The 13,894-nt window shown below is 42.7% G+C and overlaps 1 protein-coding gene across 1 annotated transcript in view; it reads left to right on the top strand.

Annotated features, from left to right (window-relative positions):
- Window positions 1–13,894, top strand: part of LOC126538717 (cytochrome P450 3A14-like) — a 40,903-nt gene that overhangs the window by 17,094 nt on the left and 9,915 nt on the right. Inside the window, exons 6-10 of the mRNA XM_050185436.3 lie at window positions 185–422; window positions 2,738–2,868; window positions 3,901–3,997; window positions 4,667–4,745; window positions 5,476–5,584. Of these exons, the coding sequence (XP_050041393.1) occupies window positions 185–422; window positions 2,738–2,868; window positions 3,901–3,997; window positions 4,667–4,745; window positions 5,476–5,584 (654 nt within the window). The remainder of the gene's footprint in view (window positions 1–184; window positions 423–2,737; window positions 2,869–3,900; window positions 3,998–4,666; window positions 4,746–5,475; window positions 5,585–13,894) is intronic.

The raw sequence follows: 13,894 nt of genomic DNA, 5'->3' as shown, positions 1-13,894 counted from the left end.
GTGCGAAGTCGAGGAAGTGGTCCTGCATTCAGAAGTGAAGTGACAGCAACTTGTTTCCTCAGTCCAAACCATCGCGCTTCTTACCGTACTGGTGCCATCTATGCGTAGGCTCGTGGTGCATGACTGAACAAGTAATAATACCAAAGTTGCGTTTGCCGTTTGGCCTTTCCGGCATGACCCATAGATGGTCCCACACATCGCCGAGTCAGCGGAGGTGTTCATGGACATGCTCGAGCCACACGCCGACACTGAGGAGGAGGTGAACCTGCGTCTCCAATTCCAAGCGCTTTCTATGGACTACATCGGCCAGGCAGCCTTCGGCATCGAGACGTGCTTCCAGCGTGAAGTTGACGACATCTTCTTCACGACAGCTCGTCGGGTGCTACCAGGAGTGATGACGGGGCCTGCCCACATGATTGCACGTGCGTTTTCTCAGCAGTCCCCAAGCAGGTTCTTCTTCTGAGTACAATGGCTGCTTCGATTTGCGTGGCAAGTGAATGCTGTGCCGATCTAGCGCAAATAGCTTCGTATAGTAGTCCAGGGCTGATAACCAAGAAATAATTAATTCCATGGTTGTTTTTATTCTTTGAGTCATCAAACGTTAGCTCTTTCAGTGTTGGTGTTACGAAGGAATATATCAGCAGGGTGAACTGTTACGCAAGTTTCTTTGAACCGCCACACGGGCGTAAACCCACGACATGACAGTACGTGAGGCATGATATAAGTAAAAACTGATATATCTTAAGAAGAACAGCGAATAGATACATGTGTGAAAAAAATTGCAAGACGCTTAAGCTTCGCCTTTAGGAGTGGAACGCGATAGCATTCAAAGATCCCTGACTGCTTCTCACGCTTCCCGGCAACTGCAGGGTATGTAACCGTCAATTTTGCCGGGAAACGCACGCGATGAACGCTATGCACAAAGGCAGGCTTTCTGGTAGAAACGCAGCATCCTACATAGGCCGCGATGCGACGGAGGCGAGTGCCATCTGGAAGTGTTTAAAGGAAGCGGGCGCGCTGCTCCGTGGCGTCCGAGATATTTACGCGCCGGCATGTGCAAATAGGGGACGCCATCTCCAGTGCATGCATTGTAGAAACGCTGGAAAAGGGGTTTGTTTGAATTTTCGCGAAACCTAATAACGTTTTCTTCTATATTCAAATTATAATCCAAGAGCTATCATGTCTATAGGTTCTGTGTAAGTCGCAGTTTGCAATTTTTCCACGTATTTTAGCTTGAGAAATTCAATTATTTCAGTCAATTCCTTGCGTTACATGGAAGGCCTGGGTATGTGTGGTTCGAAAATCTTTTTTTGCCGTTACTACGTCTGGCTGTGGACGCGGCACGGCGCCGCAGGATTTTCTGCGACACGGCCTCCTTAACGTTATCGCGTTAAAATCAGACGGCCCAGGAGATCGAGGAAGTGTTTCACTTCAAAAGAACTCTGATACTGCCACATAAGTCCTTTCTACTTGCCTAAAGCATGTTGGTGGACTAGTTGGTTTGGATTCTGGACTACATGTTGCATTGCGAATGCAGGAAGACAGAAATAAGACGATACGCATGCAGGGCTTTTGTGGATCGTCTGCTTGCTCTGTCTTCGTCCATTCGCACCCCACATTTCAGCTCTTCTATTACCCTCCATGAGTGTGAAACCAGTTTGATATGTCTTAATTCTAAAAACGCAATGTGAACACAGCACAAGAAACTAATTGACACAAGGCGCAGCCTGCGGCCGTGATCCTACCTGCAACTTTCTGTTAGCTGCGAAATTTCTCATAGGTAAAAAAATCTGGGTTCAATAACGTAAGTTAACTCTCTCCGTATTGTTATGCGTGCGCTCACTCAGAAGGAAACCTTGAGTTGCGATCGTTACAACGCCGGTTATTCGTGTTATATTTCCAGCATGCATGCGTATAAGTAAATTATTCGTTATTCTTGCACACCACTGCAACGCTGTAAGTGGGCGTGCTAAGTGTTTCGAGGATACAACCTAAGTGCCTAAGTAACTGGAGCAGAAGTTTTGGCCGGAACAGCATCTCGAGCAATCACAATTTCATCAGTTTATCAGCCTTCACAATTATTTTTTTAAATGTTAAGCTCACTTGAACTGATCACGCTTCTGAGGGAAGCAACGTTGCTGGAACGCCAAATCTTTTCTGCCACATAACAGGTGCCCTCACGAATAGAAATTTTTCTACTAAAAGTTGTTTTCTTTACACGTTTAATCGGACTTATCACACAGTGTCAGGAGGCTCAATAGAAGTATTCGTTTTAAACAGCGTTAGCTATCCAGTGGTCAGGGCCACATAGGAAATATCGTAGGTAGAAAATCACAACGCCTTACTTTAGAAGACGAATGGTCAACTTGCAAGCTTTTTTCGCATATACCAGTGCTACAAACATGAACTGAGAAAAATGATCGCATAGTTACAACATGGAGCAAATTCACAGAAAACTTTACAAATTATATGCGTTCTTGTCTGCTAGCGTTGCTTTTCACTTACACAACTCAAAGTTGGCGCAGATAGTCCTATGTCGAAGGTCCCTGTCACGTTTATTGTTTGCAAACCAGCAGAAAAAAATGATAACACTAACCGGTCGACAAATAACCGTGTTTTTGACATGGGAAACTGTTTTCGGTATGTTTAATATAAAGGGCTTATCGACAACAAAAGTCCACACTAATTACGCGAGCAATGTTCAACTTGGCCTTTTCTGCTGCATTCTTTCCCGCAGAAAGCACGACAACGTTGGGAAAAGCAATGAAACCTTTCTACTGGTTCCTTGGTCAGTTCGGCTCTCTTACCTTCAAAGTGTTCTCTAAGGAGACCACCAAGATGATCGAAATGCGCAAGACTCATCCTGAGGTGCGTTTTGGTTTCTTTCCCAAAAAATATATCTTAAAGTTTGGAGAGCGAATCCAAGGAAGATTTCTAAGGTAACTAAACGTACGTCCGGTCTGCGACACAAAGGTTCTAAAAAAAGTCCCCCCCCCCCCCCCTAAGATCATGTGGGAATACGTCAACTGCGTACAGACGACTAAGTACGCGCCCGTAAAAAAACATTCTGGGTTTTTACATGCTAAAACCACAATTTGATTATGAGGCACGCCGTAGTGAGGGAATCTAGATTCATTTTGAACACCTGGGGTTATTTAATGTGCCCGCAATGCACCGTACACGGACGTTTTTTGTCCGCCCCACCGAAATACGGCCTCCGCGGCCGGAATTCCATCCCGCACCCTCTGCCTCTGTGGCGCAACCGTATAGTGATTACGCCGCCCCAACGGGTATGGGCAACAGAATTGTCGAGTTGATGATCTACAGCAGCCAGTGCAAGGCTCTCGTGGTTTAGATATGTGCCAACGACGCAAATATCGGTCGTCTGAAAACGTTTTTCAGCTAAAGAAGTCTTCAGTTTCACTGATTTAACCTTCTAAGAACTTAACGTATAGTGGGAACAGAGCGCAGAATGTTTTCCTGATGTTATTGGAAATGTTCAATAAAAGTGTGAATATCGGTTGAATTGGAGCCCTAGTGACAAAAGCTGCCCCAAGCAAATTTTACATAGAAATTCGAAGTCAACCACAAAAATTGCCCTGTTTAGCACAGGCTGAAATTTATCAGCACATGCTACACAACTAATGGAGTTTCTGAATGGCCATGGGTTTAATTGGAAAGAGGAACATCTACCAAGTAGCAATGCGGATAAACAATATATTGGTGTAGTTGATGAGAGCTCGTAACATCAAGAAATAAATGAAAGCGAAATAAATATAAACGCTTAGAAATGAAACGTGACAAAATGTGTGATGGAGAAACGCTATAGGTCGTAAAGATGTGCATCATTGTCATTATGAACATGGCAACAAATTTCTCAGTTTCTGATTATTTTCGCAGCTTCGGAAGCCAGACATCCTTCAAAATTTATTAGACGCTGAACTTGAGGACGAAGCACTGAGTGAAGCTGTGACAAAGAGCGGAACGCAGCAAACCGGTACGTATCGACTTCGTACTTTGTGGCACTCGGCGTTGCGTGTGTTTAACGTCTCCTTTTCTCACTGAGGGCTTAAGACAGCGAACAGTCATGAAGTGGTCCTCTTTTAAAAAGCTAAGCTTTTCTTTGCGAACCTCGCCGGGCTTCATGACCATGGCTGCTGAATATTGGCCTATTCGCCCTTGCCGAATAGGCCAACCAATCACAGCGGAGCGCTCGCACAGAGTGCGCCACTGGGTTCCTTGCAGAGCCACCAGATGGCGCTCGCCTCCGCAGCAGCGATGGCGCCGACCTTGCGGGGAAAAATAGAACCAGAAAGCGCACCTTTACGCATCCGCAGCTGCACGGTAATGAAGATGTAAACGCTTCTTGCGGATATAATGGATTCGAATTGCGCTACATACGCATGCGCATGCTGCCTCTGAAATTATGATGCGTTCAAGCCGTTCGTCCTACTCCCTGGTAGTCAGCAGCTCAGCTTAACAACAGACTGTATTATTTGTGTACGCGCACGCGTTTGTGCGCGTGCATGTGTGTGTGTGTGTGTGTGTGTCTGTGTGTGTGTTTGTGTGTGTACTTCGACTCTTTATGCACTCGCATAAAGCTCCGCTGTACATAGATTCCAACTCGTTTTTTCTGTTACTTTCTTGCTTTCCACCTTTCTCACAGCTGACGGAATGAAAAAGAGGGTCCGGGCACTTTCACCGAGGGAAGTCATTATGAATGCTACTTTGCTCTTCATGGGAGGGTGAGACACAATTGTGTTTTAGTATCTGTAATTGTGTCATTTAAGAATATAAAGGCTTGGACATGGAGAAAAAAAAAGATAATGCAGACCAAGCGGGAAGGTGTTGCGAAATGTATAAGGGATTCATATTGAACAATCATGTGAAGCCACTAAGTGTTGCTGTGTGCTGAGAATGGTCGCATTAGCAACTAGATATACATTTCGCCTAAAGAATTGATGCAGTATTGTGCAATAGCGAGTTTGCAACGAAATGTTGAGGGCGCATGGCACAATACAGCGGTAACACCAGAAATAAATTTTGATGATACACGTCTCTAGTCACTAACATTTTTAGTGAGGCTTTCTTATTTAGGCATTTATAGCTGGCACAACATATAGGCGATTCATAGTGCTACTTCTTGGTTATTTTTTATTGATCGATACTGTCAGCTCTTTCCAAGGGCTATTACATCACTGGAACACGTAGAAATGTATAACAGTTAGCATTATAGAAAGCACTCGTTAAACGTACTCATTTGCATCCAAATCTAACAGGTAAAAGGACAAATTCGTAGTACCAAATAACATGTAAGGAAATTATTAGCACTTAAATCGCGTCCTATTTTTTCCACCGACAAAGGGCGGTCCTGAATAAACGTGCCCACTTAATACAGAAATTTTCTGTCAATAACATACCTGAACTGCAAATACACATGTTACAATGTAAATTGTGCATCCCCCTTATCCACAGGTTCGAAACGACGTCGATTTCCATGTGTTATCTCACTTTCCTGCTCGCCAAACACCAGGACGTTCAAGATAGGGTCAGGGAAGAAGTGAAAGAAGCTGTCAGCGAATCGGTATGCCAGAAACGATGCCACTCACATAATATTTTCGGTGAATGTACGATGCAAGTTCTTTAATGTAAATGTGCACTTAGTTCGTAGGACAGCAGAACTATATATATATATATATATAATGTGTGTGTGTGTGCGTGCGTGCGCGCGTACGCGCGTGTGTGTGTGTGTGTGTGCGCGTGTGTGTGTGCGTGTGTGCGCGTGTGTGTGTATGTGTGTGTGCGTGCGTGTGCGTGTGTGTGTGTGTGAGTGTGTGAGATCTAACACATGTTTGTGCTCTCGATGTTTCTCTTTACTTGACATTTGTTTTGGGGCTGTCATTCTCAAACTTCCGCCGAATAACATTCTGATATATGAAAGACAAGGTATGAGCAACTTTGGTGATACTAGAGCCATTGAGTTTTGCATGCGTGATAGGAAATGACTTTTACCGAAACGATGGTCGACGCTAGACACTGGGCGTGGGACGCCGGTGCTGGATTTTCTGCTAAATTGGGCTTTTAGCGTTATCGCGTTAACATGCGACGAATCATTCGGGAGTCCGTGACGAATCTTTCGGGAGTCCGGGAGTCCTTGCGAAAGCTCGGCGTTGGCAAGTGGGATCGCCACTGCTAACACTTCGGCGCAGGTGGGAGATCGTGCCGTGACCAACGCGGTTGTTTCCTGCTCACATATCACGTTCATGACTGCCAGGGCGCACCTCCTTTGGTAGCGCTGCCCGGTCGCCTCTGCATACGCAGATGCGTCCGCGTAGTACGTATAGTACTTAAGGTTATTGTTTTACGTCGGTTGAATCTGTTGCGCGCGTGCTTTGCGCCTTTCCCTGTTCTACTCAGGATGCATTTTTGGGGGGGAATTCGACCTATCGGCAAATTTGGATATCACCGAAGGAGGGAGAGGTATGGCCTGTTCGACGAGATAAATGGGGTATGCTGGTATATTGAGTCCAGTCAATACTGTGCTACCAGTTTTTGTGAAGCTGACTCGCTCCCTCTGTCGCATCAGGGTGGCCTGCCCCAGTTCGCCGAAAGTATCGTGTACATCGAAAGGTAGCGTGTGCTCCATGGGGGTAAATTTTAAACTACATGATGTTATCCTAAAATGTTGAATCTAATTGTTCTGCAAGGGCTTGTTGCTCACAACTTTTTATAATAGTTATGTTCATTTGTCACTTTAACGCGAACGCCATTGAGTCGTTCAGAATGAGAGAAGTAGCTGCCATCAGAGCTCGGGCTTCAGGGTTGTACATTACGGGAATACAATCAGCGTAGATAAAAAACGGCGTCCTCTCTATTGTCTGTCCTTAATTTTGCACTGATACATAAGGTAGCACACGTACTGTTATTCATACTTGTACGTCCCACTAGAATCCATTATTACATCGACCTTGGACAAAGCTACGCGACTGTTTCCGGAGTAGAGCGACATGCGAAATATATTGGTCATTTGCCTACTATAGCTTTGCCTGCTAACTATGCATCATAAAATGGAAAATGCAAGTCTTTCTTTCTCATCTGCCATACAGCGGCTTGTAAATGGTAGGAGCGCTCGACTGCGTGGGCTTCGTCTAACCTTACAGCAATAAGTTTTAGCCGAAAGCATCTTGCGCAAAAATTGCAATTAGCGTCTGGTTCGTTTGTAATAAATTACCACGTTGAAAGGGAAACAACAGTGGAAAATTCATGGTTTCCGGAGCACGGCCGTGCTCTGGTGAACACGAAAAAAGGGAGGGCACAAGAATGTGACTTCCCTGCATTTAGACCAGGATCTGAAGCCATAGAAAATGTTCCGCATATGCGTATGTTGCAAAACTGTGACTCTTGGAAAGACTTGAAGTCATAAGGTATCCTGTACAAAGCGTCCCAAGCTTTTCGAGAATAATGTCCCTGGCATCTTTTGTCAGGTCGACCGTTACTTCATATCCCCCTGTCATTTTTCTATTGGACAAAATTCGCAAAGCAGTCCTAATCTCATCCCTAGTTACACAAGATGCTATTGTTACCTGTTGGTTACTTCGGCCAATTGTGCTTACGTGGCTGTGCTTGGTGGTGTAAATTTCAGTGCAGGACTGCTCTGCTACTCTGGTCTTCTAATCGAAATTGCTGGTGACGCCGTTCTGCTTAATTTGGCAGCATACATGCTGTCCCTTCCTATACCAAGTTTTCTTAATGATTTCATGCGTGCCATATTTTTCGCTTCTCGTTCAATCCTTCCAATGTCAAAATTAAAAAATTTTGCTACTCTCCTAAATACATATCATCATCACCAGTTTATATCTATATATGGTCGAGAACGTCGCTGAATATCACCTTGGCCGTTAGCAATACTGCCAGTTCTCGGCCCATGAAAATGATTACAAAACACCCTTCCAACTCATGTTAACAGATGATGTGATCTGCAAGTACAAGTTCTACTAACATTGTTGTTAACAGGATATTAATAAATTAGTTATAGCAAAAGAGTAAAACCAACAATAGCAAAATCAGTTATTACAACGCTATTGAAACATACTCATCATGAATTACAGGTTCTTTAAGAAGATATGAAAATCTTGGACTCTCGTTTATCATCTTTGGAAGGTTATTCTATATTTTCGTTCCAATATAGGCTAACCTACGCCTACCGTACAAGTTGCCATTTGGTGGCACGTTAATATTGCTGTTCAATTGTGTCCTGGTGTATCTGTATGGCGTGATGAAAATGACACATAGAAGTGGGTTATTGTCCGAAAGTGTGGCGTGAAACGAGCACACTGTTTTCAAGTTTCCAACAATGAGGAATTGCATAATTAAAAATTTTTTGAATGTCGGTTTTGTGTGTTCCGCACAACCAGATGACTTAATTCGGAGTATTCTTTTCTGCAGCTTGATCACCGGAGCTAGGTAAGTTGAATACGTGTGCCCCAATGCCGCAACACAATATATTAAGTTAGAACGGACGAACAAAGAAAAAAGTGAAGCGAGAGAGAAAGAAAGAAAGAGAGAAACAAGCTGGAACGAAAGAAAGAGCGAAATAATCTTTAGATCGTGCTTTATGGGCTCGCGTGTGTCGTTGAGGAAATTCACCTACAGCACAATACGTTTACTTTACACTGCAGCTCGTTATGTCTTGCAAGAGGTCTGACCCTTCCAATCAAATAACTTAATTCATTACCACGTGTGGAACAGGCTTTCGCCTTCCCGTGTTTCAGGAGTGTAACATGCGGCCGATTTTTTTTCTTGAGCTTCTGTAAATTTTGTCGCTATCTTCAGAGTTATTGTTGGCATTTTACCTCGGTTCGACGAAACTATAATGTAATTTGTTTTATATCTATTTTATATCTATTTAGTGTGAATTTTTTGTCCATAAACCAGTTTCTCATTTTTCTACTTAGCTATTAGCAGTGTTTTCTAAGTGACCGATGCCCTTGCCTGAGTATAAAACTGTGGTACCATCAGCGTACGTTATTGGCTCGCCCTTATCAAGCCTTTAGAGAAGGTGATCGTCATACAAGGAAAGTAGTATCGGAACCAAAACTGACCCTTGCCGAATGCCGCATCTAATAGGTAGGAAGTCAGACGAGACACTAAGTATATGCTCTGTTAGCTTTCTTCTAAATTATTCTGAAAGAAATATAAACTGTCACCTCGAAATTCATAACATTCGAAATTTTTAACCGAAACTGATGATTGATGGTGTCGAACGCGTTGTTAATATCCAGAATATGTCAATCACTATTTCGTTGGTATTCAGACAAGTGTTAGTATAGTTTGTTACATAAGTAACTGCAGTGCTGGTCAATTTGTTAGGTCGAAATATGTGTTGTTTCAGTGTTAATATGTTGTATTTTATCAAAAACTTCGTCATTCGTTTGACTATAAGCTTCTAGAACTCGGTGTTAATGGTAGAGAGTGTTTAACACGGGAAGGGAGTTTTCTAACCAGCTGTGACCCTAGTTCTCTTATGTAGATTGAGATACGTCGCAGTGTAAAAAAAAACACAATTAAGAAATTGCATCCCGTGAAGGCTCAACAAATCTAGATTAGATGTCCCTTTGCTGGCATACTGGTATGCTGGTAGTTGTTATGCTGTCACATCCTGGGGTTTCATAAGTTGCCATGGAATCAATTGTAGACATTACCTCTTCAGCAGTGATATAAAAATACGAATGAGTTTATTTACTCGAAGGCGGGGGCAGTTATTCATTACATTTATTTCCTAATTGTTGTTTCGAGTCGCAGCATAGATTAATGTCCGGAAGCCTCAATTGCTGGGTGGTACATTTAAAGACGAAAGAAATATTTCTCGTGCATTTATAGGGCGCGTGTCATTTTCTACGAAATTGTGATTATAATAATCCTTCTTACAACATAGTTTATGGGCTAATAATTTGTGTCTGAAGTACTTGAATTGGGTTCCGTAGCGAGCGTTTTTTATTATTTCGTTTATTTTTTTTTTTTTTTTTGCTTTCTGTACTAATAATCCTTGAGAAAGGATAGCTTTAACGTACTTTGCGTCATCAAAGGGTTTATCGGTTGCTTGTAGTATTTTTTAACTGGTCCTGATTGAGTACTATTCCCGTTGATATCGCTATATTCAAGCATTCGTACATTTTGTTTGCATTTACGCTTTCCACGACGTGTTCGCCTATCGCAGATAACTTTTCTCGAAGTAAAATTCTATCTACACGTGTAGCTGTTTGGCTACTCGGCATAGACTGTTGTCGCTGTGTTGATACAAGTAAAAACACTGGAACTTGATCCGATAAATCGTTGTATACTACAGCGGAGGCAATATGTGTAGACTTGAAATCACACAAAATACGATCAATAAGTGTCGTAGAAGTGTTACACGCATAGGTTCAGTAATGAGATTCGCAGTCTGTGTGATTCACATAGTGTCCGAATTGCCATATTGTAGGGATCGAGTACGTTTACGTTCACGTCGGCAGATGCAATTGTCTCCTTATTTTTGTTGCATAGCTCGTCTAACATATTTTCTAATGCCTAAAGGAAACGAGGAAGAGAACTTAGTGACCGATAAATCGCGCCAATTGCGATTCCAATTGAAAGTTTAACAAATAACACCTCATATTCCAGTCATGCCTGCTTAGTGAAATTGGAAGAGACTTTCAATGCATGGTTGGCTTTGATACGCGGAACAACACCCCCTCCGCTTGCTTTACTTTGTCATGAATCGCTGGATGCGTTGTAACCCGCGAGGTTTGCATACTCACCAGGCTTAAACCAAATCTTTCACCGAGCGATTACGTCATACTGAAATTTGTGTTCAGGTAGAAATAACTGGTGGCCATTAATATTGTTCCGGAAGGATGGAAGAAGAGAGGAACAAGAAGATCGCGAGACGTTGGCTGCTGCGTGTTGTGGCTAGTCAGCCATCTTTAACCCCATCGACTCTGCTGGTATATACCTTGTAAATGCAGTCTTATACTCGCAACATCCCAGTAACAATATTTTTGTTAACGGTACGAATGTTACAGTGCAAGAGTAAACATTTATCACATTCATAAGAGTTGTTGATTTGCGGAATTGTATTTAGGCCCATGTTTGAGCACTTGAATTTGCATTTCAATTACATCTCGATTAGATGAACTGTGTTATACTCTCTACTTTCATTATGCTGGTAACACGAGAATTCTCGGTCTTCCATAGTAGGATCTTGCCTTGCTACGCCCAGCAGTACTTTCACTTCCTATTGTTTTCGTTTTGAATAGTCTTGCTCAGTAGTACTTTATTTTTAGCACAAATGTGCTCGTTAACGCAAATAGCACTGCTCTCTTCGAAGCCAAAGGCGGCAGTTGTCAAGCCTTTCTTTCTGCAGCCTGGAGGATCCTGTTACGAGCCGACCAACATGTCAATCGTACTATCCCGTTTGTTTATAATTATCTTTGAATGAAACTTCATGCACAATATCAAGGCATATCAGAGGCATTCAACTCAACACCAAGTGTCGTTTCGAGCGTTCGCGCAGTTTGGTGAAAGTTTTCATTTGGTACAAATGACAGAACTTTGATTTCAGTGTTGTTTTGTCTGCTGTATTGCTTAAGTTAAAATATATCAGCCGTAGCTGCCACAAGTTCCTTGTTTAACTGCACATTTTCTTCTTTTATTTTGTCATGTTCCATTCGCAGCTTTCACAAATCTATGCAACTGCTCGCAAGACTCTTTCGAACACCACCAAAGCCATCGCCGACTAATTGCGCTGATTCTTTCACTTCTTTCATATTTCTTTCCAATGTTTTCCACTTTTTTCAATAAATCCTGCAAAATCTTGACAAGATTCGCGTGTGTTGCGGGCTGCTTGTCGCCCGTCTCAAAACTCGAACAGTAGCGCGCGACTCAGAAAACTTGTGTGAAAGCAAATTAGGTTTCACGCATATGCAAATATAATCGCCGTCAGCAATGTGGTACATGCTCTTCGTGCCCGAGTCTCGCGCTGCTGTAGTGAAGGAACCTAGTCGCGGTCCTGTATATAGTTCAGGCAGCCAGACTCTCTTCCAGGTGGCAGACGGCGTGTGGGAGCAGATCACTCTCTGCTAACTGTGTCTCCACGTCATCCGATTAGTGGAATCGCGTAGCCGATACCACATCACCGCACCGCGTGGGAAGCTTACTGGCCAGCCTGGAAGTATAATCACCATAAGCAATACGGTACAAGCTGTTCTTGCCTGAGTAGAAAGCTGCTGCTCATACCAGATATTGTATGTAGATAGAGTTGAATGCACATTCCTGGCGATGTTAAAAACTTGACGGCTCGTCCTATTGCATTCACTTCATGTCTCTTAGGTCTCATCTCTTCTTATATTTTACGCGGTCCTTCAGTAACGTTGCCAAACCAACTCGCCAAGCCTTCGGATTTAGCAAACATGAAGAATGCCTTCTCTGAAACCTCGACATTACTGAAGCCGCAGTTGACACAAACTGCAGATTAAGTATATAGCACAGCAACCCTTGTGGACCAGTGATCCCTCACTGAATCACTGCTCCGACTTCCATATTCATTCTGTTGATTAACCATCTCGAAACATTCAAGATTATCAAAATGCACGATTTAAATACGTTGAGCATGCAATTGCTTCAACTATTTACACTCGAAATGACAACTTGCTGTTATATGCAAGACTGTCGGTTAGGTATTTAGCCTCATCTAGGGAAGGCTAAATTTTCCTTGAAATTTGCTTAAGTCACTGCATATTGCGTTTTGTCATAACCACGTTACTTACTTTGTCAAATCTTCTGTTTCGACATACATATATAACATACGTAAAGCCTGTACTGCAGGTACAAAGGAGAGATTTAAAAAAAAACTAGCTCCAATTCTGTAAATTACCTCTTTAAATAAGTATGTTACGGAGATGTTGTTAGCATAGAAAGAATATATTTACAATATATACAGGCTGAGTCAGAGCAGTTAAGAGGGCTGACCACCAACAACACGCAGCAGCCGGCGTCTGCGAACTTTTTCGTCCTCTCTCTTATTTCATCCTTCTGTAACAATATTTTCGAGCGCCGCTGGTACTATCCTATGTAACCATACGTCCTCTATTTCAGTCAATAATATAGAATACAAAAAGAAATAGAGAAAGAGAGAGAGTTCTTTCCTGAAATTCAGATAATTCTGCCAGCGTATATGCATGCATCTACATGCTACTCTGATGAGGATGGTGATCGAGGGTAGAAAGGTCCTAAAAGGAGAAGGGCGGGAAAACAAACAGAAAGCAAGAAAATGTGTGACTATAGTACGCACATGTGAGACAATAGTCGAGGTGTTCGTGTAGACAGGCTAGGGCTTGTAAATTAAGGCATTGTCTTGAACGAAAATAAAGAGCAATTTTAAAGCTTATCGTTGAGTTGAAGAAGCTTGAGGATGTAATATTCTTTCTAGATGTACTGCTTTTTGGGAAGCATGGCCTATTACTGAAATCACAACATAATTCGTCACTTTAAGCAGGACATTGCAACAAAATGTCTTCCATAGTTCCTAATGCACCACAGTCATCACAATACGGGTTGATGTGGAGGTCAAGGTGGTACAGGTAGCTATTGGAGAATGCGGCGTTCAGACGAAAACCGATGATATATAATCTCAAGGTGACAGGGAAGTTGATGTTGAATTCTTGATTTTAGGACAGGGTTTATTGAAATCAGAAAAAGGACTTCACAAATTTTCATCTACCCTGAAACCTCTTCACATGACCAGCTTGCGATACGAGGCGCGCTTTAACAACTGTAGCCTACCTAATTATTGTATTGCATATTGTGAAAGAGTTATTGAAATATGCGGCACAATTTGGAAAAAACTTTAGACTGCACA

Source organism: Dermacentor andersoni, chromosome 8, assembly GCF_023375885.2.
Source record: "Dermacentor andersoni chromosome 8, qqDerAnde1_hic_scaffold, whole genome shotgun sequence".
Lineage (NCBI taxonomy): Eukaryota > Metazoa > Arthropoda > Arachnida > Ixodida > Ixodidae > Dermacentor > Dermacentor andersoni.
This window is presented reverse-complemented; position numbering and strand designations above follow the sequence as displayed.